Genomic DNA, 27,203 nt, shown 5'->3' with positions numbered 1-27,203 from the left:
TGAATGTAAATCAATCCAGGTCACAGACATCCACTTCTTATCAAAGAGCTTTTTGACTTTTAGAAACAATGTTATACCCTATTACTGTGAGAGGCTAATTTATTATTAAATATACTGCCAGTGTATATATCTTATATATATATATATTCTTTTTTTATATAATCTTCATAACATTTGACTAATATCATGACAAATTGAGTTGCCTGCCAAAATGTAAATGGAGTCAAATAGCTTAATTTCCTTCCCAAAGATAACAGGGAGGTAAATGTTGGTTAGCTAGCTGGAAGGATTAATGGCTGTGACATAATTCTTAATCCTTCAGTGCCATCCAACCAAATATCACAATCACTCCAGGCACCCCTATGGATATTACAACATTAATCTTGAGGCATGATGATGTCTCTCGTTTTGAATACAAAATAGATAAATAACAACCAGATTAGCCTAAAGCCCTCATGATATATTAGAGTGACTTGTTGAAGAGCTGGAGTGTGTGTTTGAGGCCGGGATATTGGAAGATGTACACGATCAACACATATCTGTACTCTATCGGTGTGCTTCGTTAAAGGGTTTCCCCTGATGAAGTATCTCCCTCAACATCATCATGTCTCTTACATGCACCAGATGGCTGGTGGTAAGGCATGGTATGAACATATTGGCTGAATTCGAAAGCATGGATATGTTGAGGATCAAGCGAACCAAAACAGCTAGTCACTATGCCATCCCTTATGGGAGACTATACGTCATACTGTGTCAATTGGTTGCAATTAAACAGACACTGCATTTCATAATCCTTTAGTTTTGCGTAATCCAGTACTCTAACCCGTTCCGGAATATTTATTTCTGATCACTATACTAAATTATATTGTTTCATTGGGTTCCTTTTATTTGGGGTATAAGTATTATATGGATTATATGTTATATGTACAGATAAAGCACTTTGGTAGAACCTGCTGGAATAAAGTATGTAATGCATTTAAAACCCATAAGGATAAAACAGCAAGCTCTATTCATTTGCAGCATGCTAAAATTGTTCAACCATCCCCACTGTATATCATACATATTTTATTGTGTTCAACCAGTCTGAGATTCCTCCATTCTAATAATCTCCTATGAGAATACATTTTTGTACAGAAAGATTATTTAGAGTTTTTGTATCTTTTTTTCTCACATCTCTGAGACCATTGAATAGTAGATAAATCAGCAATAAATAAAGGCATACTCTCTCACAACTTTTCATGTTAGTCTTCTACATCTCCTACATTTTTTAATGCCTCCACTGCACAATATCCCCAAATCCTAGAATGCAACATCCCTAAAAATGTGACCAACATCCCTAAAAATGTGACCGACCACCTCGATTAGGTTGTTGGTCACAGCTAGCTAGCTAAACAATGAAGTTAGCTAGCTAAACATAAACCATAATCCCAACCCCATAGCTACAGTACAAACTGAATGTCATAGCTAGCCACCATGCATGAAATGCTGTAGGATGAATCTGCAGGTAGCTAAAGCTAATCAACTAGGTTCAATGTTAGTTAGCTAACATTAGGCTATAACTAGCAATGTAAATGGTTTTCTGAGATACTAATAATATTACTACTCAGATTATACACTTGCGAGACAGCGAGCTAATGTTTTTTAGCTAGCGAACAGTGCAATTTAACTTGCAAAAAAACAACTTCCTGACAAAATTATGAACTTATAATATCTGAAAATGTAGCTAGATTCTTACCCATATACATGGATGACGGACACTTTATGGCAGACTGGAACCACTTTAAGTAAGACGTCCTGTGTCTATTCCTTTTAATTTGGAGCTAGCTACAGCTTGTTTGCCCCTTTGTGTCAAGTCACTCCAGTTTACACTGACCGTGTGCAGAAAGTAGTCTATCACAAATGTTTTCGTTTTGCCCATCTTTGTTGATATTGCCTGCTAAATTAAGGACAGTACTTTTGTTGAGAGTAGTAGCAACACTTCACCATGGCTAACATTATATATTTAAAAAAATCCGCGGCAGCAAGGATTATCTACACATACGGAGCAGTTCATGTTAGACAGACGCGAGCTGCATGGCAGACTAATCCAAACCTATCTCTCGGCATGTCAAGCCCCCCATTATCTCAGCCAATAATGGCTAGCGGGAAGGTTCCTGACTTTTTCCGTGGCTAAACCAAATAGGCTTGTAATTTAACAATTGTATTTGTATTTACAGATGGCAAACAAGTTTGTTATTAAGGCACATGGGAGTTCACATGTTCAAGAAGGCATTTCTCTATCTCAAGGCATTCAGACTGTTAAACAGCCATCACTAACACATAGAGGCTGCTGCCTACATACATACTTGAAATCATTGACCACTTTAATAATGGATCACTAGTCACTTCAATAATGCCACTTTAATACTGTTTAGATATCTTGCCTTACTCATCTCTGTATTTTATACCATCTATTGCATCTTGTCTATGCCACTCGGTCATTGCTATTTATATATTTATATGTATATATTCTTATTCCATTCCTTTACTTAGATTTGTGTGTATTAAGTAGTTGTGGTGGAATTGTTAGATTACATGTTAGATATTGCTACACTGTCGGAACTAGAAGCACAAGCATTTCGCTACACTCGCAATAACATCTGCAAAACATGTGTATGTGACCAAAACAATTTGATTTCTGCCAAAAAACGCATACTTAAAAAAAATATATATAATATTTTTATTTTTATTTATTCTCCTGTGAAATTGTGACGTGTGACATACAGTTGAAGTCGGAAGTTTACATACACCTTAGCCAAATACATTTAAACTCAGTTTTTCACAATTCCTGACGTTTAATCCTAGTAGAAATTCCCTGTTTTAGGTCAGTTAGGATCACCAATTTATTTTAAGAATGTAAAATGTCAGAATAATAGTAGAGAAAATAATTTTTTTCAGCTTTTATTTCTTTCATCACATTCCCAGTGGGTCAGAAGGTTACATACACTAAATTAATATTTGGTAGCATTGCCTTTAAATTGTTTAACTTGGGTCAAACATTTTGCGTAGCCTTCCACAAGCTTGCCACAATAAATTGGGTGAATTTTGGCCCATTCCTCCTGACAGAGCTGGTGTAACTGAGTCAGGTTTGTAGGCCTCCTTGCTCGCACACACTTTTTCAGTTCTGCCCACACATTTTCTATAGGATTGAGGTCAGGGCTTTGTGATGGRCACTCSAATACCTTGACTTTGTTGTCCTTAAGCCATTTTGCCACAACTTTGGAAGTTTGCTTGGAGTCATTGTCCATTTGGAAGACCCATTTGCGACCAAGCTTTAACTTCCTGACTGATGTCTTGAGATATTACTTCAATATATCCATATAATTTTCCCCCCTCATGATACCATCTATTTTGTGAAGTGCGCCAGTCCCTCCTGCAGCAAAGCACCCCCACAACATGATGCTGCCACCCCGTGCTTTCACAGTTGGGATGGTGTTCTTCGGCTTGCAATCCTCCCCCTTTTTCCTCCAAGCATAACGATGGTCATTATGACTAAACAGCTCTATTTTTGTTTCATCAGACCAGAGAACATTTCTCCAAAAAGTACGATCTTCGTCCCCTTGTGCAGTTGCAAACCGTAGTCTGGCTTTTTTATGGCGGTTTAGGTGCACTGGCTTCTTCCTTGCTGAGCGGCCTTTCAGGTTATGTCGATATAGGACTTGTTTTACTGTGGATATAGATACTTTTGTACCCATTTCCTCCAGCATCTTCACAAGGTCCTTGCTGTTGTTCTGGGATTGATTTGCACTTTTCGCACCAAAGTATGTTCATCTCTAGGAGACAGAATGCGTCTCCTTCCTGAGCGGTATGACAGCTGCGTGGTCTCATGGTGTTTACACTTGCATACTATTGTTTGTACAGATGAACGTGGTACCTTCAGGCATTTGGAAATTGCTCCCAAGGATGAACCAGACTTGTTGGAGGTCTACAATTCTTTTTCTGAATTCTTGGCTGATTTCTTTTGATTTTCCCATGATGTCAAGCAAAGAGGCACTGAGTTTGAAGGTAGGCCTTGAAATACATCCACAGGTACACCTCCAATTGACTGAAATGATGTCAATTAGCCTATCAGAAGCTTCTAAATTCATGATATCATTTTCTGGAATTTTCCAAGCTGTTTAAAGAGATGGGCGGGGCTAAGACTTAAGAGGGTGTGAACAACGCTGAATGTTCAAAGACTAAGATGAGCTCTCCAGTAGGTGTACCAAAATATTCAAGTGCCATTTTCTCAAAAGTGGGGTAACAAGTTTATCAACTTTCAAGGCATAACTACTTTCCCATTGTTCCTCAACTGTAGTGTATGATATACCATTTTCTAGCTTTGAGTCTCTACTTTTAGTAGCAGACAGCTCAGCTGTTGCTGTTACTGTAGAGTCAAGTGTTGTGGAGAGAGAGAGAGAGAGAGAGAGAGAGGGGTACTGCACTGCCACTGTATTGATATTTTAGCTCTATATGATATATGTAATTATAATTAAAGACATCTCAGAGGTGAGTGGAGTGGAAGGAAGGTAGAAAACAGAGAGACCTAGATGCACTGCCAGTTCCTTAATATGCTGTGCATTCGGGAAAGTATTCAGACCCCTTCACTCAATATTTATTGGAAAGGAGCATCAACCTCATCCCCTTGCACATTCACCACCCTGTGAAGTTTATTATCATGTGGAAATGTTGTGCTGTGTTGTAGTGGGGGGACCACACAATTTATCATTGCGTGACTCCAAGTTTATTTCAGCCCAGCTGTGACTTTTTTTTATAGCGTCAGGTAGTTAACCCACATGAAATGGTTGGAAACGTGGTTAGTGTTGTGTAAATTAACCTATGAGCCCCCAGACCCAAATGAATGGGAGATCAGTCAACTTAGTGTAAGTAAACACTAATTCCCACTGGAATTGTGATACATTGAATTATAAGTGAAATAATCAGTCCGTAAACAATTGTTGGAAAAATGTATTGTGTCATGCACAGAGTAGATATCCTAACCGACTTGCCAAAACTATAATTTGTTAACAAGAAATTTGTGGATGGTTGAAAAATTAGTTTTAATGACTCCAACCTAAGTGTATGTAAACTTCCAACTTCAACTGTACGCCTAGCTTCTTAAAATAGGTCACAAATGGTATATGTTTCCCTCATCTTGACCCTCTTGTCCATTGACAGGCATTACCACTGTGCTGACCATGACTACGCTGAGTACCATAGCCAGGAAGTCGCTGCCTAAGGTATCCTACGTGACGGCCATGGACCTCTTTGTGTCCGTGTGCTTCATCTTTGTTTTCGCCGCTCTGATAGAGTATGGAACACTGCACTACTTTGTGAGCAACAGGAAGCCAAGCACAAAAAAGGACAAGAAAAATAAAAACCCGGTGAGTGTTGTATATCCAAAACAATGTAGGCACACAAGTAGTGAATACAAAATTGCCAGATTTTCTGTCAGGGAACTAATAGTATATGTGTACATTTCTCCTCAAAGAATTTTGCATTTGAGCTTAGTGTGTTTTCACAGAGTTTTAACCTTATTTCCAGCCTCTGAAGGCTTTACCAATCACTCTCACTGTATTACTGTGTTACTGTAATGTATAGTCTACTACTACTAGGTTCCCTTAAGGGAAAAATCATTGTGAGTGCCATGCAGTCTGCGTGAGAGGCACGGGAGAGATTGAACATGTCCTTAATCCACACCACAGCTGTGCAGTTGTAATTTAGACCTTTGTCACATGACCAGACGTTTTCTTAGGGGCTTCAAATCCCCGCAGCATCATGGTAGCTAAAGTGAAAGCACCAGAGTTAGCTAGCAAGGTACTTAACATGCTGTGTGATGCTGCAGTTTCAGCTTCTCTGTAACTAAGATTTGCTTCTGGACATAAATGTGTGCAGGATGAATGAGTAATGATCTGGATGTTCTCACCGAGGTTGTTCTCACTGAGGTTCTTCACATGGTCTGCCAAGATATGATGCAGAAGCCTTTGACTGAGCTCCTTTTGATCTTCATGAATAGTTAAGAATAAAACAGAGAATCGAGGAAATAACATCCTTTAATTTCTCATAGGCTTTGGGTGTAAGGGTCTAACCATTTTATGAAAAATAATGTCCTATTTCATGTTATGATGGTATTTGTTCAGATATTTGCATTATGCATGAGGACAACAACAGGTTATTTATAATCGATCTACTAAATGTATGCGTACTGGAACTGATTAGGTAATCTAAGGTATTTTAAGTTAGATGGAGAAAGAGAGTATAAAGCACTGAAAATCCATATTCAATGTGTTTTTTGGATACAAATGCCATTAACTGTGCAAAAAAATGACATTGTCTTGTTTTGGTGTGACGGGTCAGCTTTGAGCCTTACTAGGATCAATATCACCCCTAAACCATTGATGTCAAGTTTGTTTTTATCATGGATATAGCACATCTCTAAAGGTAGATTTGGCTGGGGATCAACCTGGTCTCCAGTGCGATGTATCCTGTCATGCAACTTCCTCCTACTGTATGTGTGTGTCTCTACAGTATACTGTTCTCTTTCTACTGTTATGTTCTTTTGATGTTTTTGTTTATTACATGTGTTCTTTTTTGTGTTGTTCTCTTTTAATTCCACATATTCTTTGTTTCCTGTTGGGACAATAGCTCCTCCGGCTCTTTTCCTCAAAGGTACACTGCCTTTAGCTTCAACTATTGACTGCATGTGTCTGCTGCATTTTGCCTCTTTCTGGCCCCAGCTAGCGCATCGCACTGCTACTTGTCTGTTTTAGATACCCTTTCTTTACCTTTACCTCAGAATCTCTTCCGCAATACCATCAAACAAGGTGCTCACAGGAAAGTGCAGAGGCAGCCAGACGTACTTGTGTAGTGACAACATTCCGCTATTTCAACCAGCCCACACATGTCGCTAGTTACAAGATGGCACGCAATGGTTTCATTCTGGCTTTTTCCCCCATTTCTTTCTGCCTCACACTGTGCAATTTTGACTGTAAACCGGTGGCATATTTTTCTCCGCTATCAGTTAACCTACCCGTGTGTTTGTGGGGCTTTTAACCTGACGGTTCCTATAGAGTCAGCAGAACCTTAACAGACTGAAGTAGACAACCCCTACACTGTGCTAGGCCTCATTAGTAGTGGTCATCTTAATGGCTACACACGCAGCAGAGTGGATTCAGCCCCAGTCATCTTCATACACTCACAGTGCACAGGGTGCTACTGAAGAGCTATATTTAACACTCGAGTAAAGAAGATGGTGTGCTTTCAAAACCCGAATCACCCTTAATCTATGGTGTGAAAGAACATTTCTTAATGGGGGTCATTTGACTGAATTTAAATACCATTAGTCAGAGAATACTGTAAGTAAACATTTGAACCAGCCATTTATAGGAAGGGCATTTTCTATAGCTATTTTAAATTGACAAATAATCAACAACAAAAAATGTACTACAGCTGACACTAAGCTTAGATTAAAGTGGTACGGATCCAGAGCAGAAGCCTGTGTTTCCGTCAGTCATTCCTCCCTAGAGGTTGTCTACTTTCATCCGGTTAAAGCTGCAATGCCACTGTTTTGTTTTGCAAACCCCGGCCACGCTGCAGTATCTGTGTTTGTTACACTGCTTGAGCTAGCTCCTACCACACTCTTCCTTCTCCCGTGCAACCCCCCTTTGAGAACCGAGTCACATGACCTGATGCTGCTCCCTGCTGCAAATCCCCTGGCGGCTGTCAATCAATCAGGCAATATTGTGGAACCAGCCATTCATGCTTTACACAATGGTTATGTAGCGTTTTCAAAGGGACGACAATAACCCTTGTGTTCTAGTGCTGGGCAAATTTGAGCTGCAGGGAGCGAGTTAAAGTCAAATCAGTGTTTTGAGCTTTTATGATGACACATGCCTTAAACAATTTACCCCAATGCTTATGGCATTTGAGAAGTGGTACTTGACACACATATGATTCATTTTATGAAGACCAAACATTCGGAAAGCAGTATGATTACCTCAACATAGTCCTGGCACGGCATCACATTGTAAATATAGCTACAGTGAAGACTCATGAAGAGCATAACGGCTTTTGAAAGAGGCTAGGGGCTTTGGTCTCTGTTCAGTTAGTAGCGATTCCATTCAGTTTATTTTAAGCGGGACAATACAATATGTAACTACGTCATTATATTTCTAAGTGACTCATACAGAAAATATTACGCTGGGGTCAGAGAAACGTCATTCTTAAAGTTGATCATGAGAGTTCTTTTTTTTTTAAAGGTGGCGTGTTGTTTTGCGATAAAAGCCCATGAAAATGCCCTGCTTGAATGCTAATTGTGCCTCTTTTGACTGATGGAGCAAAGGACTCGCTGATGTCACTGACCTATTTTAGGAATCATCAGAAATAAAACGCTGTGCCCTGAAGTGGTGAGCAGGCTTAAATGGAAGTTGATTTAACCCATTTAGGGACAGGAAATGGAGGAACAGTGAGTTCCTGCTCAGGAGTCTTTCTTATCATACAGCTTGCATCATAAGCGATTTACAATAAATTCCGATTTCCTCCCTCTGAAATCCATACAAGGGAATCCACGTACAGAACAAGAATTGGTCCCGTTTTATTTGAAGTGCACCTCATGAAGTCGTCATAAAGCCTTCATATAGACTTCATAAGCACTACATAGATGCTTCACATATAATCTATTAACAAATATCATGCTCTATAACGATTCATAATGTGGCATAAGTGTGTGACGTAAGCGTACAGTTATTTGTTCACATTTGCATGAAATACGGTTCGAGATGATTTGTGACCCATTTATGTAGTGCTTATGAAGCCTATTTGATTGCTTTATGAAGCCTTCATAATATTCACTTCAAATAATGCAGGACTGATGTAATTTGAGTGAATCATAATGCGTAAGGGGACTATGGTTTAGCTTTGGGACTAATGATAACCACGATACTCCTCGTGTTTTCCCACGATGTGCAACAGCAGAGCTTATAATGGGTTGCCCAGCACTAGCATCATCTTTCTGCTAAATAAAGCAAAACTACACAATGTTTCTGACAGAAGCTAAACTTTGTACTCACAGGCTTTACCCTAAGGTGTAATTTGCATTGCGCGTTCCAAAGGGAATAGTCCATTGTCATCTTTAAGCCACTCTAATTAAATGCAGGTGCCACTGATATGTAAACATGTATTTGCTGACATGCTTAAAAATATCCCATTGGCAAGTGAAGGTGCAAATTACATTTTGTATACTAACATAAAGAGAGACTAAATTAGGTCCCCTGTGCTGCCTCTTAGACTCTAGTCGCTAACTGTGCTCTCTCTGTTAAAAGCAGACACCTACGGTGGACATACGCCCTCGCTCAGCCACCGCCATCCAGATGAACAACGCCACCCACATGCAGGAGCGGGATGAGGAGTATGGCTACGAGTGCCTYGACGGCAAGGACTGCACCAGCTTCTTCTGCTGTTTCGAGGACTGCCGCTCCGGGGCCTGGCGGCATGGGCGGTTGCARATCCGTGTCGCCAAGATAGACTCGTACGCTCGCATCGGTTTCCCCACCGCTTTCGGTCTCTTTAACCTGGTTTACTGGATCTCCTATCTCTATCTCTAGATCCAGCGTGTAGCCAGACTTAGAATATACGTTCTGCTCCAACTAGACCATTTTTCAGAAGGGGACCCACTGAAATGTTTTCCTTTTGTTTCTGTTTGATTTTATATGTTTGTTCATTCATATTTCTCATAATTTCTTTATATGGTTGAAGCAAAAGTTGTAGCAAAACCATTAGGCATGCAGGGATCTGGAGTCCGATAGTGAAACTACGACTGCGCTTTGGGTAAGGCAAGAACCTAAGTTCACCGTAGTGATTCTGCATGACTACATTTTCCAGATTCCCCTTGATCAGATAATTGGTTTATGTAGAAGGTAATCACAATCAGGGCCGCTTCAATGTTTTTTTTGTGTCTGCCCTTAGTCAGTATATTAGATCACAGTAAACATTTTCACAGTAAACAAACGTCATTCAAACTGAAAAAGTATTAAGGCATGTTCCCGTTTTCTTGCATTAACGAGTCACGCATGCGCTGTAGAAGACAAACGGAAGATTTGACATCAGCTTACTTTCCCATCTTTTAAAATATGTATTCATTTATTGCTGTATTCCATCCATCCAAAATACAAAATAAGCTAAATCTAAAGCACTTTAATAGATATATAGGTTGAACAGTAAGTATGATTTTCAATGATAATTTGATAGCTAGGTTTCTTTTCATCTAACTGTAAAACATTACTTTTACACAGTTAAACATACATTTTTTAATGTGCGGTCAGAGCGCTAGAAAATACTGTTTATGGTCAATGGTCAACTGTACAGACACTGTATATATTTTATTATTAGGTAGTGGTTTACATTTATTGCATGCACCTTTCAGGCCCAAAATCAACACATGTTTTAAAGGGGCAATCCACAGTTGCTACATCCATTTTCTGACATATAAATTAATGATATTCTCATTGATAATTGAAGAATAGAACTTATAAAGGCCTCATGAGCTTACTTCAACTGTCCTACCCCATCACAACCCAGCATATAAGCTTGTTTTACTCCAATGTTTGTAAACATTGTAAATGTAAACAAACACTGTATAGCCTCCATAATTTAGATTTCATGGATGGTCAGTCTTTGCGTCAATAACTCTGTCTATACATTTTTTACCAAGACAAGAGGTGGGGTGTCCGTTTGTTATTGTTTAAACTGTGGATTGCCCCTTTAAGGTCGTCTATTGTTGGCTATGGATACAAAAAAAAGAACAACGGCTGATTATCCATCTGGATTTCGTCTTACTTTTTAGGAAAAGTAGAAAATGAGACAATAAAGTCAGATTTTGTCTTATAAATGAACGTTCATCTCTACCAATATGTATTACAAGAGGATCAATCCAGACCTTACAGGAAAAACGTTGTTATATCAACTGTTATTAACTTGTAGACTGCTCTGAGAAACTCTTCCCTTTCAAACACTTTGCTATTGGTGGCTATCTTCAATTGACACACACGTATGGCTGTGCTGGCTCCTTTGGGAAGTGTGTAGATAAGAAATAGGCATCAAAAACAAATGTATGGTTTTCTTACATCAAAACATATTTTCTTCCATCAAAACATATTCTGCGCCCTTTCTCTCCCCCACAACCACTTGGTGGAAGTGAATATCATGCAAACACAGCAAGCAGTGTTTTACTTCATTCAGCTGGCACATGGAGTGTCTGGAAGCGGCTGTAGTTCTGAATGCATACACCCATCAACATGCCAAAACTCTCAGTGACAGAAAACACACTCCCATTTGTCATAAGACTGAACTGCATTACTTAGTCACTGCATTAAAACAGGATCCATTCCATCTGTCTCAATGGGTGGTTTAGAGCGACTTAAGGCGAAAACAAACCATTTAACTTGAGGAATATCGATGAACATGACAGCTCCATGGAGAAGAAAGCATCTGCTTGTGACCAGACCAGATGCATAAGCCTTACTCTCTTTGAAGAGAAACACTGTGGAAATTACAATGATCTGACGCTGAAAATTTATTGAAAGATCTGGGAGAAGTTCAGGAATTTATTTTTTGGTTGTTTTTGTTTTTTCTGTGTTTACAATGGATCATTGCATCATTAACGTGTCAATACAGCATTACTCATTGATAGTGTAGCACATTGTGAATGTCAACATAAGTACTCAAACGATTTGTGCTTCACATCATATGCTAATGGAACGCTTACAATGCAACTTATGGGGTATTTGTATACCCAAATCATGGCCAACCTGTTCCAAAAGAGTACCTTAGCTAAAGGCAGCCAGAGGATGTTAAAGCAGTGCTTTAATCTAAATCAGGGCTTCCCAAACACGGTCCTGGGGCCTCCCATGGGGGCACGTTTTGTTTTCTGCCCTAGCACTACACAGCTGATTTGAAATATCTCATCATCAAGCTTTGATTATATGAATCGGCTGTGTAGTGCTAGGGCAAACATCAAAACGCGCACCCCTGGGAGGACCCAGGGCCAAGTTTGGGAAACCCTGATCTAAATGAATAAGTCATTTTACTGTACATATTGTAAATCACATGATATTATGTACATAGTAGATCACAAAAGGAAACAAACACTTATCAAACCCTTCAAGTTTTGAAAGGGGCAATGATATGTTGTATTTTCTTCATTTATCCCCTTTCATTGATATCATTATTATCATTGTATTATGCTGGACTGTGTGGGATATTGTAGGGCAGGTGTATTCAACGAGGTCCGGAGCCTGCTGGTTTTCTGTTCTACTTGATAATTAAGAGCACCCACTTGGTGTCCCAGGTCTAAATAAGTCCATGATTAGAGGGGAACAATTTTAAGAAAGGAGTGGAACTGGCTTTGAGGTCCAGAGTAGAGTTTGAGTGTTGTAGGGTATTTTTCAAGGAAATTGTTGCGTTTCCCTATTTAGAAAGCCCTCAACGAAACAGAGATGGAGAATGTCCTTTGTAAGCAATATCAAAGAGACACAATTTCGTTCTATAATGAATTTATCTTGTTGTTGTTGTATGTTCTATGTTGTGGTCTACATAGGCTCTAAAAACCAGTTGTAGTCAGTTCACTGAATGGTATGACTAAAAAGGTAGGTGGCGAAGTTTCTTATTAACCAGCCTCAATTGACAATATCTTTTCAGACATTCAACTGTGATGTTAGCTACTCCCTGAGGTACTGAACAGATGTGCTACTCTAGTCTAAAGTGACCGTCAGAGTTTCTGCATTCAATTGTAAAGTTTCTTAGCAACAACTGTACTACCCATTGTCATGAACTGTACTACCCAGTTGAATGAAGTGGAAAGTGAGTGGAATTTGAAGCTCTTCCCCTTGTGCATTCACTAGTGGTCCTCTATTTTGTACCTGTTGCGAAGCTATCACTCAGTACAAGGTTTTGTCTTAAGGGTGTGTGTTTTTTCTCTCACTTGAACAGAAAGGAATGGATTTTTGTTGGCCACTTGATAGTTTACTTCAGTTGAAATGTAGAGGAATGTAAGGGTGTGGAAGAACAACTTTAAGTGCCAAACTTTGACACAAATGTGATACATCCATTCAGAAACCCATGGTATTCAATGATCTCTTAATCAAAACAAACTGTTGTTTTGCACTGGATTTTTGAGAAATATGTGTGAATGGGAGAAACGCGTTTTGTGTTCTTAGAGAAATAATATTTAACCGATATAATTTACTATTAACACATACAGCATGAGACATTATTTGTATACCTTCATTTGTCATTATTCAATTTCACAGACGCTGTTATCCAGATCAACTTGCAGTAGTGAGTGCGTACACTTTCTGTACTGGTCCCCTGTGGGAATTGAACCCTGGTGTTGCAAGTGCAATGCTCTACTAACTGAGCCATACGGAACATTATCTCATAACATTATCTCATGGTCTATGGCTTATGAACAAATATCAAAGCACAAGGACCAAACCGTGCATTAGCTTTATCTTAATGCCTCTGTCTCAGAGACACACTTTAATTAATTCAAGTATAACCTTTGAAAAAGAGAATGAGTTAGCATCTTTTTTTGTTTGTTTGTAAGAAAGGCTGAACGAGCACATTCAGAAAGTAGAGATGTTTTTAACTGTGAGAAAGTAGTTACTGAGGTATCAAGTGTATGTATGTGGTTTATGAATACCCAATGACCAACCAGTCATATTGAACGGTGCTGGCATACAAAATTTGATTATTTATATCAACTATTTAAATGTTGCTTTACTATACACAAAAAAACATTATATTGTATTTTTGTGATTTCTTTATTTTCTTATGTTAGTTTACACACATACGGTATGGTACATACAGTATTACACATAGTTAAAGGTTTTGGGAATTCTCCTCGTACTTGGAAGGAGATAATCATAAAAGATAGTGTGCACACGATATATAGGTCAATCACAAATATGAATATATTTAACATTTTAGGTAATGTGGTATTACTCATCTTATTTTAATTTGGCATCCATCTATTCGACCATCTCATGACCTAATTTAGGTTAGAGGAAGACAGAGCATTCAAGGATAAAAGCAGACAGAGATATTTTATTTTGGGGAAACTACAAATATGACCTATGTGAAGAGCACATGTAAATAATTTCTATAGTTATATACTTTGTCAGACTGGAGAAAAAAAAAATATACCAGTCAAAAGTTTGGACACAGCTACTCATTCCAGTTTTTTTTGTTTTTTTTGTACTATTTTCTACATTGTAGAATAATAGTGAAGACATCAAAACTATGAAATAACACATATTGAATCATGTATCAACCAAAAAAGTGTTAAAGAAATCAAAATATATTTTATATTTGACAATATTCAAGGTAGCCACCCTCTGCCTTGATGACAGCTTTGCACACTCTTGGCATTCTCTCAACCCGCTTCATGAGGTAACCTGGAATGCATTTCAATTAACAGGTGTACCTTGTTAAAAGTTCATTTGTGGAATTTCTTTCCTTCTTAATTTGTTTGAGCCATTCAGTTGTATTGTGACAAGGTAGGGGTGATATACAGAAGATAGCCCTATTTGGTAAAATACCAAGTCCATATTATAGCAAGAACAATTCAAATGAGCAAAGAAAAATTATAGTCCATCATTACTTTAAAACATGAAGGTCAGTCATTCCGGAACATTTCATGAACTTTGAATGTTTCTTCAAGAGCAGTCGCAAAAAACATTAAGCACTATGATGAATCTGGCTCTCATGTGGACCGCCACAGGAAAGGAAGACCCAGAGTTACCTCTGCTGCAGAGGATTTCATTAGAGTTACCAGCCTCAGAAATTGCAGTCCAAATAAATGCTTCACAGCGTTCAAGTAAAAGAGACATCTCAACTGTTCAGAGGAGACAGCGTGAATCAGGCCTTCATGGTCGAATTGCTGCAAAGAAACCACTACTTAAAGGACACCAATTATAAGAAGAGACTTGCTTAGGCCAAGAAACACGAGCAATGGACATTAGATTGGTAGAAATCTGTCCTTTGGTCTAATGAGTCCAAAGTTTAGATTTTTGATTCCAACCACCATGTCTCTGTGAGATGCAGAGAAGGTGAACAGATGATCTCTGCATGTGTGGTTCCCAACATGAGGAGGAGGAGATTTGATGGTGTGGGGGTGCTTTGCTGGTGACAATGTCAGTGATTTATTTAGAATTCAAGGCACACTTAACCAGCATGGCTACCACAGCATTCTGCAGAGATACGCTATCCCATCTGGTTTGCGCTTAGTGGGACTATCATTTGTTTTTCAACAGGACAATGACCCAAAACACACCTCCAGGCTGCTTAAGGGCTATTTGACAAAGAAGGAGAGTGATGGAGTGCTGCATCAGATGACCTGGCCTCCACAATCACCTGACCTTAACTCAATTGAGATGGTTTGGGATGAGACAGACCACGGAGTGAAGGAAAAGCAGCCAACAAGTGCTCAGCATATGTGGGAACTCCTTCAAGACTGTTGGAAAAGCATTCCAGGTGAAGCTGGTTGAGAGAATGCCAAGAGTGTGCAAAGCTGTCATCAAGGCAAAGAGTGGCTACTTTGAAAAATCTAAAATAAAAATAGTTTAACACTTATTTTGTTACTACATGATTCCATATGTGTTGTTTCATAGTTTTGATGCCTTCACTATTATTCTACAATGTAGAAAATAGTAAAGATTTTTTTTTAAACTGGAATGATACGTGTGTCCAAACTGTCAACTGTTACTGTATACAGTATACCACACCATATTTGCAGTACTGGGTACCTGGGTTCCAAAAACAAAATACATCTATTATAAATTCCATTGATATCTTAGTTGTTTGCCATCTCTGTATATTTATTGAGTATTGTACAAAAGGGACACTGATTAATTATTGTTAGGGTCTGCATAATATACTAAATGTACTGAAAAAATCCTTTTCATAAGGGAATTGCACACAGTTGTGGAATTTTACAATAAAAATGATTGCATTATCAATGTGTCTTGTTTGTCACATTAATGCCTTGTGTTATTCTATGGAATGGCATGCTATAACAAAACAAATGTGACCATACATCTGACATGACAAACTAACATTTGCTGCTGATTTCTCACGCTGTATAGACCATAGAATACTTGTGAGAACAGGTTAAAATCCTTATTGAACTACGATAAAGTGTTTGGTGCTGTTCCTGAACAAAACAAGATGCATATTTGGAGGCATGTGAATCATTTTTTGGTTTGCGACTTGAGGTGTGGTTGACACCTCAAGTCGTGATGTGATGGGAGCATTAGCAGGAGCCCAGTGTTTGATGTGTTTCAGGGCAGCAGCGTGCTAGGCTGGCTTGCGCTGTGAGACCTCTGCTTTGGCACCTCATCCCCTGGGTTGAGTCACAGCTGCTGGGCCAGAGATGGCAGCGAATCCCCCTGGTTATTACACAACGCACTATCAAAGGTAGCCTTTCATCTGCAGAGGTACAAGCTCTTGTGAAGAAAAACTGGAACTACAAGGGTCCACCATTAATAATGCAGCACAGCCACTCATTTTTTAATTAACATTATTATCATCTTGGTGCCAAACATTCATCTGGTCCATGGCGAGGTGAGGCAATATCCAGGATGTATTATGCTTCTGGAGTTACATTTCACTCCTACAGTATGATTTGAGGTATGTCGTTGATTGAGGTGTGCATATCCCTGGAATGTTGTTCTCAACTCAATTCTATAGGACTCGCTTTTCACCGGGATTGTAGCTTTCCATGAGCGTGGCAAGCCAAGATAGAGGTTAACTAACCTACGTAGGCTAGGTGGTTGGAGAGCAAAATAATTCCAGGGACATAGCAAAAGAGGGATTCTAGTCATGCGGAATATAAGACTTGCTGAACTTTAAAGAAGTTTGTCCAAAAAAGAAATGTCTCTGATCCTACAGGCTACCTATAAAATACTATATGGACCTGTAGAGTCAATAACACTGCATTTAGACGTATAGATTAATTCAACATGGTTGATAGCTCCATTGAGCATGTTTTAGTCAAAAATGTTGCTTAATCTATGTCCAGGAAAAAGCCTCCGATACATAAGTTGTTTTGAGTAAACGTGTTTTTTTTCAATTGTCTTGTTGATTGATGACCAACCAAGAGCATTGTGCATGACATCTCCACCTGAAAACAATCCTTGCTGCTTTGTTCTGTGCAATCTGCAGCCTCCTAATTTCACTTGCTGATGCATTTACCCAGACCACAGAACAGTAGTTCACCTGACTCCCAATTAATGCTTGGGGCTGTTTGCTTAAGAATCTTTCCTGGTAAATATTTAGCTATCCTTCTGGTCATGCATGCATTTAAAAAAAGTATTGTTCTTAGATGAGTAGTTGTCTAGCTGCACCCCTAGTAGTTTACTTTCTGCCACTTCCTCAATTTGTCCTCCCCCATACTTAATAATTGTATCCCATGTTGTGTTGGCCTTTTTCTAGTGGAACAGACCAACATAACCTTGGTTGTCTTTGTGTTCAAAACAAGTTTGTTCCGGCAATCCCACTCCCTGATATTTCCCAGATCTACTTGTAGAGCAGCTGCCCTGCGGTATTCCACACTTTCTAGCACGAGGGAAAGAAAACGACCCATTGATATAGGTGGACTGTTTGCTGTCAGTTAGATATGACTGTACCCAATTCAATGCTGCTTTCTAAACCCACAATTCAATACTTTTGTCAAAATGATTTCATGATCCACTAAATCGAATGCTTCACTAAAATCAAAAACAATAGTACACCCATGATGAACCGATATTATCGATAGCATTGAGCCACTGGTCATTATCGATAGCATTGAGCCACTGGTCAGTCATGTCAACCAATGCAGTGTGGTGGAATGGTTTTTGTGATAAGTATGCTGTGATCAGATCATTCTTTTCCATGTACGCACATATTCGTTAACTCACAATACCCTCCAATATCTTGCTGAGTGAAGGGAGTAGACTAATTGGTCAACTATTGGCAGGAATAATGGGTTCTTTGCTGTCTTTCGGGATTGGACACAGTTTAGCATGCTTCCATACATTTGGAAATGTCTCCTTTTCCAGTGACCAATTAAATATGTATTTCAGTGGAGCTGCAATCTTGGAAGCATCATAGCGGAGTAAAAAATTTGACATAAAATCATACATCTGTAGATTTACAGTACCATTGGTTAAGGAATGCAATAGGTTTAACACCTCCTCTACTAACACCATTTGTAGACTAAAAGAGCATATTTTTTTGCTCATGATATGATCATCAATCCATTGGACAGTAGCTTGTTTGGAAGATTGGGTGTTTACATTATCGCTCAGTAAATACATTTTCTTTGTAAGAAAAAATCTGCAAAATTATTGCCAATATCAGCTGGTTTTGTTATTTTTCTCCTGTCAACCTTCACACTAAATGGGCATGGTGAGATATATGTACCAAGTAAGCCCTTAACTATATTCCATATCTTTTTAGAATAATTTTTACAATCAATAAAAGCATTTTTATAAAATAATGTTGTTTTTTTACGATTTATTTGAACTGCATAATTACGTAGTGTTCTATTTTTCTGTTCATCAATCTCTAGTATAGATTTGGCTGCTAAGACTTTTGCCAAATTTCTTTGAGAAAATGCCTTACCCAGTAGATCATCAATCCATGGAGATGGACGAGCACCAACTGTACTCTTTCTTGCTGGGGCATGATGGTCCATTACCTCAGTGAGCAAATCAATAAAACATTCGGTAGCATGATTTAAATCATTCTCTAGATAAATCAGCTCCCAGGGTACAGCAGCCAAATCATTTTGAAATAGCTCATGATTAAATGTTTTAAAATGTCTCTTGACCACAATCCTTGGTTTTTTCTTTGGAACCTTGGTGTTCATGGTTATGGTCACAATATTAACATGGTCCAAGCACACCAAGACAGTCGTGAAGAGGGCATGACAAACCTATTCCTCCTCAGGAGACTGAAAAAATTTGGCAATGGTCTTCAGATCCTCAAAAGTTTTTACAGATGCATCATTGAGAGCATCGTGACCGGTTGCATCACTGCCTGGTATGGCAACTGCTCGGCCTCCGACCGCAAGGCACTACAGAGGGTAGTGCGTACGACCCAGTACATCCCCGGGGCCAAGCTTCCTGCCATCCAGGACCTCTATACCAGGCGGTGTCAGAGGAAGGCCCCAAAAATTGTCAAAGACACTCCAGCCACCCTAGTCATGGACTGTTCTCTCTGCTACCGCGGTACCGGAGCACCAAGTCTAGGTCCAAGAGGCTTCTAAACAGCTTCTACCCCCAAGCCATACAACTCCTCAACAGCTAATCAAATGGCTACCCAGACTATTTGCATTGCCCCCCTTCTACACTGCTGCTACCCTCTGTTATTATCTATGCACAGTCACTTTAATAACTCTAGCTACACGTACATATTACCTCAATTACCTCGACACCGGTGCCCCCGCACATTGACTCTGTACCGGTACCCCCTGTATATAGCCCGCTATTGTTATTTACTGCTGCTCTTTAATTATTTGTTATTCTTATCTCTTACTTTTTTTGTATTTTCTCAAAACTGCATTGTGGGTTAAGGGCTTGTAATTAAGCATTTCACTCTAATGTGTACACCTGTAGTATTTGGCGCATGTGACAAATAACATTTGATTTGAATATGATGTGTCTGTCCAGCCTACTGGCATTGATCTGGCTTTTAAGCATAGCAATGGTATATTACAGATCAATGCACATGAACGGTGACCTAACTTAGTTGATGATCTAGTAGCATCATTAACCATTTGTTTCAAACCACAGCTCTCGTCATCTCTCATTAAAGTAGTTCTATTTTAGTTATTAGGATCCTTCCAATTTATATAAAAATCACCCTCAATAAATATATCTCTGTTACTATCTGTGGCCTGGTCAAATCCAGTGCATAAGTCATCCAGATAGGACATCTTAGACTAGAGCTAGGAGGTCTATACACACATCCTACCAATATGGGTGCCTGGTGAGTTAGATGTACTTGAGCCCATAGTGCATCTATTTGACATACATTAAGGTCATCCCTCCTCTTAAAAGGTATATGATTCTGAATGCACAGTGCTACACCCCCACCATTCCTATTCCTGTCCCTTCTCAGTAGACTATATCAATGAATGTTAATTTGCCCATCATTTACAGATGCATCCAAATGCGTTCCGGTTAAAGCTAAAATATGAATATGATTTATTTTGACCAAGTTAAAAACCTCATGTATTTTTTTAGGAAGGCTACATACATTAACCTGAGCTATATGCAGCCCTTTTCTTGTCAAGTGAAGATAAATAGATGATGTATTCATTATAGTTGAAGTTGTCATGATACACTGCAACAAACAAACTCAGATTTGAACATTGGATTAAAATAGCCAGGGTGTTACTCTAGAGTCCCGATACAGTTGGATTAAAATAGCCAGGGAGTTACTCTAGAGTCCCGATACAGTTGGATTAAAATAGCCAGGGATTTACTCATTAGGGTGCCCCGATACAGTTGGATTAAAATAGCCAGGGGTTTACTCTAGTCCCGATACAGTTGGATTAAAATAGCCAGGGAGTTGACTCTAGAGTCCCGATACAGTTGGATTAAAATAAGCCAGGGAGTTACTCTAGAGTCCCGATACAGTTGGATTAAAATAGCCAGGGGTTACTCTAGAGTCCCGATACAGGTTGGATTAAAATAGCCAGGGAGTTACTCTGAGTCCCGATACAGTTGGATTAAAATAGCCAGGAGTTCTCTAGAGTCCCGTAGTGTACAGATTGAGTTAAAATAGCCAGGGAGTTACTCTAGAGTCCCGATACAGTTGGATTAAAATAGCCAGGGAGTTACTCTAGAGTCCCGATACAGTTGGGATTAAAAATAGCCAGGGAGTTACTCTAGAGTCCCGATAACAGTTGGATTAAAATAGCCAGGGATTTTACTCTAGAGTCCCGATACAGTTGGATTAAATTAGCCAGGGAGTTACTCTAGAGTCCCGATACAGTTGGATTAAAATAGCCAGGGAGTTTACTCTAGAGTCCGATACAGTTGGATTAAAATAGCCAGGGAGTACTCTAGAGTCCCGATACAGTTGGATTAAAATAGCCAGGGAGGTACTCTAGAAAGTCCGATACAGTTGGATTAAAATAAGCGGGATGAGGACTCTAGAGTCCCGATACAGTTGGATTAAAATAGCCAGGGAGTTGCTCTAGAGTCCCGATACAGTTGCCCGTTGGTGTACATTTTATCCATCACCAAGGAGACTCGTTGGTTCAGGGCAATGCTTTTCTTTCATGATGGGATACAGTTTTTTTCTCCTTTCATTGATCTCCGTGGGGAAGTGATCATTCGTTCAAAAAATTCACCACTTCCTTTTGCTTAAAATGTTCAAAACATGCAATAATAGCCCAAATGCCTTACCCATTCTATGGACTCTGGAGAAAGTGACATTACGCATGACATCTGTGAGCAGTTTCAGTTGAGTTGACATAAAATCTTGAACAGTGTTAGATATCAAGTTTGGCAAGTTTTTTCATTGATGGATTTCAACAAGTCAGCATCCATACCCGTAAAACTCTCCCCACGTGCTTTCGTGCTTGGGGATGGTTTGATGCCATCATTGATACCGCTTGGCCAACTTGGCTTTGGTTTGTTTTGTTGATTGGATTTGTTGTCTTTAGTGGTGCTTGAATTCTCCGAAACCGGCGACATGTTTCTTTGAGCTCGTAAGTATCTCTCGTCGATGAATCGTTCAAGCTCTTCAATGGATTCTGAATCATCAAATCAAATTGTATTGGTCACATACACATGGCTAGCAGATGTTATTGTGAGTGTAGCGAAATGCTTATAGGCTAACAATGTAAGAAATAATACATAAAAAAACTAAATACTGCACATTATCATCCAGCGTGTTTGCAGGCAGAGTAAAACAAAAATAACAAAACAACGGATCATTACGGATTTATACAGGCCGTTGGTAGATACACCCAATACAACAACACAATCAAACGATTGTGTACTCACTCCTGCCTGCTAAATTGAAATATTTGCCATAAAACAATTAACCAAGTCTGAAAGACGTGTTTGACATGGGCCGGAGCAGGCATGCAAGCCGAGGGTGAGAGAATGCCATGCTCCTTATTTAATATTGTTCCCATTCCCTTTTTGCAAAGTTATTAGAAAACGGAAGTAATAGAACTAATAGAAAATAGAAGTAGGAGACTATTGTGAGCACTGCTCCAGATCACCACAAGAGAGAAGAGAAAATGGAGAGAGTGAGGGGGACAGACTCAACTCAAACTAAACTGTCTATTGTACAGCAGAGCATGTGTCTGACTCCAAACCCCCACAACTGAATAGATAAGAGCATAAATCGTGACCACACCGCTAAAAAAAAACAGAGCTGTGAGCTCTCCATGCAGAATCGGGCTGGTGCCACCTAACTAAATCAAGCAAAGTGGACTCACTTATCACCTGAAACTCCCACCAAAGCACACAATCATTAGAAATAATTGCTAAACAAATCATAACACAACAGCGTTCAAGAAGAGAAAATGCACTAATTTCAATAGCCAACACCATACTATCAACAAGCTATTGTGCATGGTGCACAAGAGTAGCCAACACATTAACATTGCAATAATATGACAGTTTGTAACACAGCAAGAACATTTTTTTATTCATCCTCAAAGAATATTAACTGCAAGGCGCAGATTAATAAACTATTGGAATTACCATGCGCGCCGGCAGTCATAAAACATCTACAACGTCAGTTAAGAACACATTCTTATTCACAATGACAGCCTACCCTGGGACAATTGTGCGCCACACTATGGCACTCCCAATCACAGCTGAATGTGATTCAGCCTGGAATCGAACCAGGGACTGTAGTGACGCCTCTTGCACTGAGCTTCATTAAATAGCACCCGCAAAACACCAGTCTCAACGTCAAAATTGAAGAGGCGACTCCGGGATGCTGGCCTAGGCAGAATTGCAAAGAAAAAGCCATATCTCAGACTGGACGGCCAAAATAACACAGACACTGGACAGAGGAACTCTGCCTAGAAGGCCAGCATCTGGAGTTGCCTCTTCACTGTTGACATTGAGACTGGTGTTTTGCGGGTACTATTTCATGAAGCTGTCAGTTGAAGACTTGCGAGGCGTCTGTTTCTCAAACTAGACACTCTAATGTATTTGTCCTCTTGCTCAGTTGTGCCCCGGGGCCTCCCACTCATCTTTCTATTCTGGTTAGAGCCAGTTTGCGCTTTTCTGTGAAGGGAGTAGTACACAGCCTTGTACGAGATCTTTAGTTTCTTGGCAATTTCTCGCATGGAATAGCCTTCATTTCTCAGAACAAGAATATTCTGACAAGTTTCAGAAGAAAGTTTTTTGTTTCTGGCCATTTTGAGCCTGTAATCGAACCCACAAATGTTGATGCTGCAGATACTCAACTAGGTTAAAGAAGGCCAGATTTATTTCTTCTTTAATCAGAACAACAGTTTTCAGCTGTGCTAACATAATTGCAAAAGGGTTTTCTAATGATCAATTATCCTTTTAAAATGATAAACTTGGATTAGCTAACAAACATAACGTGCCATTGGAACACTGATAATGGGCCTCTGTACTCCTATGGATATATTCCATGAAAAAAATCTGCTGTTTCCTGCTACAATAGTAATTTACCAAAATTAAGAATGTCTACACTGTATTTCTGATCAATTTGATGTTATTTTAATGGACAAAAAATTGCTTTTCTTTCAAAAACAAGGATATTTTTAAGTCACCCCAAACTTTTGAATGGTAGAGTATATAAATACAGTTGAAGTCGGAAGTTTACATACACCTTAACCAAATAGTTTGATGGTAGGCCTTGAAATACATCCACAGGTACACCTCCAATTGACTCAAATGATGTCAATTAGCCTATCAGAAGCTTCTAAAGCCATGACATCATTTTCTGGAATTGACTGTGCCCAAGGCACAGTCAACTTAGTGTATGTAAACTTCTGACCCACTGGAATTGTGATACAGTGAATTATAAGTGAAATAATCTGTCTGTAAACAATTGTTGGAAAAAATACTTATATATATAGTACCAGGCAAAAGTTTGAACACACCTACTCATTCAAGGGTTTTTTCTTTTTTATCTACATTGTAGAATAATAGTGAAGACATCAAAACTGTGAAATAACACATATGGAATTACGTAGTAACGAGTAGCAACCGTTTATGACAGCTTTGCACACTCTTGGCATTCTCTCAACCAGCTTCATGAGGAATGCTTTTCCAACAGTCTTGAAGTAGTTCCCACATATGCTGAGCACTTGTTGGCTACTTTTCCTTCACTTTGCGGTCCAACTCATTCCATACCATCTCAGTTGGGTTGAGGTCGGGTGATTGTGGAGGCCAGGTCATCTGATGCAGCACTCCATCACTTTCCTTCTTGGTCAAATAGCCCTTACACAGCCTGGAGGTGTTTTGGGTCATTGTCCTGTTGAAAAACAAATGATAGTCCCACTACTGAATGGGATGGCATATCGCTGCAGGGTGCTGTGGTAGCCATGCTGGTTAAGTGTGCCTTGAGTTCTAAATAAATCACTGACAGTGTCACCAGCAAAGCACCCCCCCACCATCACACCTCCTCCTCCATGCTTCATGGTGGTAACCACACATGTGGAGATCATCCGTTCACCTACTCTGCGTCTCACAAAGACACGGAGGTTGGAACTAAAAATCTCTAATTTGGTCTCATCAGACCAAAGGACAGATTTCCATCGGTCTAATGTTCATTTCTCGTGTTACTTGGCCCAAGCAACTCTCTTCTTATTATTGTTGTCCTTTAGTAGTGCTTTCTTTGCAGCTTTTCGACCATGAAGGCCTGATTCACGCAGTCTTTTCTGAACAGTTGATGTTGAGATGTGTCTGCTACTTAAAATCTGTGAAGCAACAGGGCCTGGCCTATGTTAAAATTGTTTTAAAAAGTACAATGTTTTGTTAGGTGTAAAACTTGTGTTAAAAGATGCTTAAAATTATTAAAAGACAAAAAAAGTGAATGTGATTGTGTTGAAATGTGTTTGCTTTTAAAAATGTAGTGGTAACATTTAATTCAGTACAGAAATGTGTAGGCTGCTTTACTTACTCAGTCCCGAGGCTCAATTTACCCCGGGGAAAGCCATGTTTTCACAATTTTGCTGTTTACATGAATTCTGATTATTTCCAGGGATACACAACATCGTGAAATATATTGTAGCAGGCACAAGGGTGTGGGGTTCCCGCATCACCAAGCCAAATAACCAAACACGCACAAGGAACACAACTAGAATGCAAATTAATAATTTATTAGGGATATTTGCACACGGTGGGAATCCAGCAACAAGCTCACAACTGGTAAATGTACAGATAATTCTCTCGCTTCTCACACTCTCCATAACACTTGTTTCCCTCTCGGTCCTCTCCCTCTTTGTGCAGCATGCTTCCTCTTTTATCCCCAAGCACTCAATGGCTTAACGAACAACCGGCTTGCCTCGATGGGGCAGGAAGTCCATATAAGGCTCGGGGGTGACGCCAGCGGGCAGCAAGATATCTTCCTTCAATCACCACTCCCCTCACCTTTCCCTGCCGTCTGCCACAATATGTAGGTATCTTTGTTTGAAATAATACTATATTTCCCTTGACGGAGTGATGCTGAATCAACTTACACCACTCTGCCCTACGGTGCATTCGGGAAGTATTCAGACCCTTTGACTTTTTCCACATTATGTTAAGTTACAGCCTTATTCTAAAATGGCAGTCCCATAGGGCGGCGCACATTTGGCCCAGCATTAGCCGGGGTAGGCTGTCATTGTAAATAATAATTTATTCTTAAAAACTTCTTATGGCTGCAATCCCGGTAATGGGATGATATGACAACAGCCAGTGAAAGTGCTGGGCGCCAAATTCAAAACAACAGAAATCTCATAATTAAAATTCCTCAGATATACATGTGTCTTATACCATTTTAACCCTTTCATGCGTGAGTTCCAAATATCTCTAACGGTCGCCCCAGCGTGAGTTTTTTTATGCACGTGATATTAGAACGTTCTCTCCATTCCAGAATGTGTTTGTTATGTAACAGTACATTTCATCCGCGCTGCCCTCAAACAAAAGCACGCAGCCTGTTTTTATTTGTCAATTTTAAATTATTTCTAACAAGTTTTTTATTTTCTAATAACAGTTTGAAATGAGGTGTGTTCCGCCTCATTCATTCACATAAAAGTAGTCATTTTTACTTTTGCGGACCAATTAATTTTTTTGACATTTCCTGACGCGGGACCAAATTCCCAAACACTTCTCAATTGTTTGTGGCAGGAATTTACTCATCTGCCGTCCTGCATACACGTGTTCATATTATTCCACCTGTCGCCTGCATCGAAATCAAAGTTGTTTTCGTTACCAATAATACCTTTGGAAATGTGTGCGTTTCTATCAAGTGCTTATTACGTTATAATAGTTTCTGCATGTCGTGTTATGTCGTTTCTACTGTAGCATCATGTTTTTGTGTATATTCCTTATAACCGCGGCCACGCGATGTAACGTTCCTCATTTCATAACATTTATGGTGTTATACTCATGCTTAGGTAGCTAGCTACATTCTCCTATTAGCTCTGGAAAACAATGCTAATTGCGTCAGGGAAGTATTAGCAGTGTTTTGTATTTTGAAGCTACCTGGCTTATGACTCCCAAGTGGCACACGCGTCTCAGTGCTAGAGGCGTCACTCCAGACACCCATCTTCAAATCAAGACTGCGTTTCTATCAAGTAGTGCCTAATTACGTTATTGTGTCGTGTTATACCCGTTTCTACTATAGCTCACTGTGTGAATGGAGCATAATATATTGTATATTATTCCTTATACGCGGACACGCGAGGTAACGTTCTCACCTTTTATGGTGTTTATATTCAATCGTGCTTATGTAGCTAGTTTACATTATTCTATTAGTTTCTGTAAACAATGCTAAATGCGTCAGAAGTATTGGCATGTTGTATTTTGACGCTACCCTGGAAAAATAGAAAAATATCTATACCCTTGGTCGTTTTCTGAGTGCATTCCACAAAGCTGTTTATCATCCACTGCCAATATTTGAAGTAAATAGTCAGACGCAGTCTGGTTTCA

At 39.4% G+C, this 27,203-nt stretch overlaps 1 protein-coding gene across 4 annotated transcripts in view; it reads left to right on the top strand.

Annotated features, from left to right (window-relative positions):
- Window positions 1-16,031, top strand: part of gabrg2 (gamma-aminobutyric acid type A receptor subunit gamma2) — a 79,536-nt gene extending 63,505 nt beyond the window's left edge. The window contains exons 8-10 of one of the 4 annotated variants that reach the window (XM_024013010.3): window positions 5,197-5,402; window positions 6,664-6,687; window positions 9,339-16,031. In XM_024013010.3, coding sequence (XP_023868778.1) covers window positions 5,197-5,402; window positions 6,664-6,687; window positions 9,339-9,620 — 512 coding nt within the window. In that variant the 3' untranslated portion in view covers window positions 9,621-16,031. The remainder of the gene's footprint in view (window positions 1-5,196; window positions 5,403-6,663; window positions 6,688-9,338) is intronic. The other 3 variants (XM_024013011.3, XM_024013013.3, XM_024013012.3) reach the window with 3 other exon arrangements.
- Window positions 16,032-27,203: the final 11,172 nt, after the last annotated feature.

The sequence above is a fragment of the Salvelinus sp. IW2-2015 genome, linkage group LG20 (genome assembly GCF_002910315.2).
Source record: "Salvelinus sp. IW2-2015 linkage group LG20, ASM291031v2, whole genome shotgun sequence".
Classification (NCBI taxonomy): Eukaryota; Metazoa; Chordata; class Actinopteri; order Salmoniformes; family Salmonidae; genus Salvelinus; species Salvelinus sp. IW2-2015.
The sequence above is the reverse complement of the archived record's forward strand: the minus strand, read 5'-3'. Positions and strand labels throughout refer to the sequence as shown.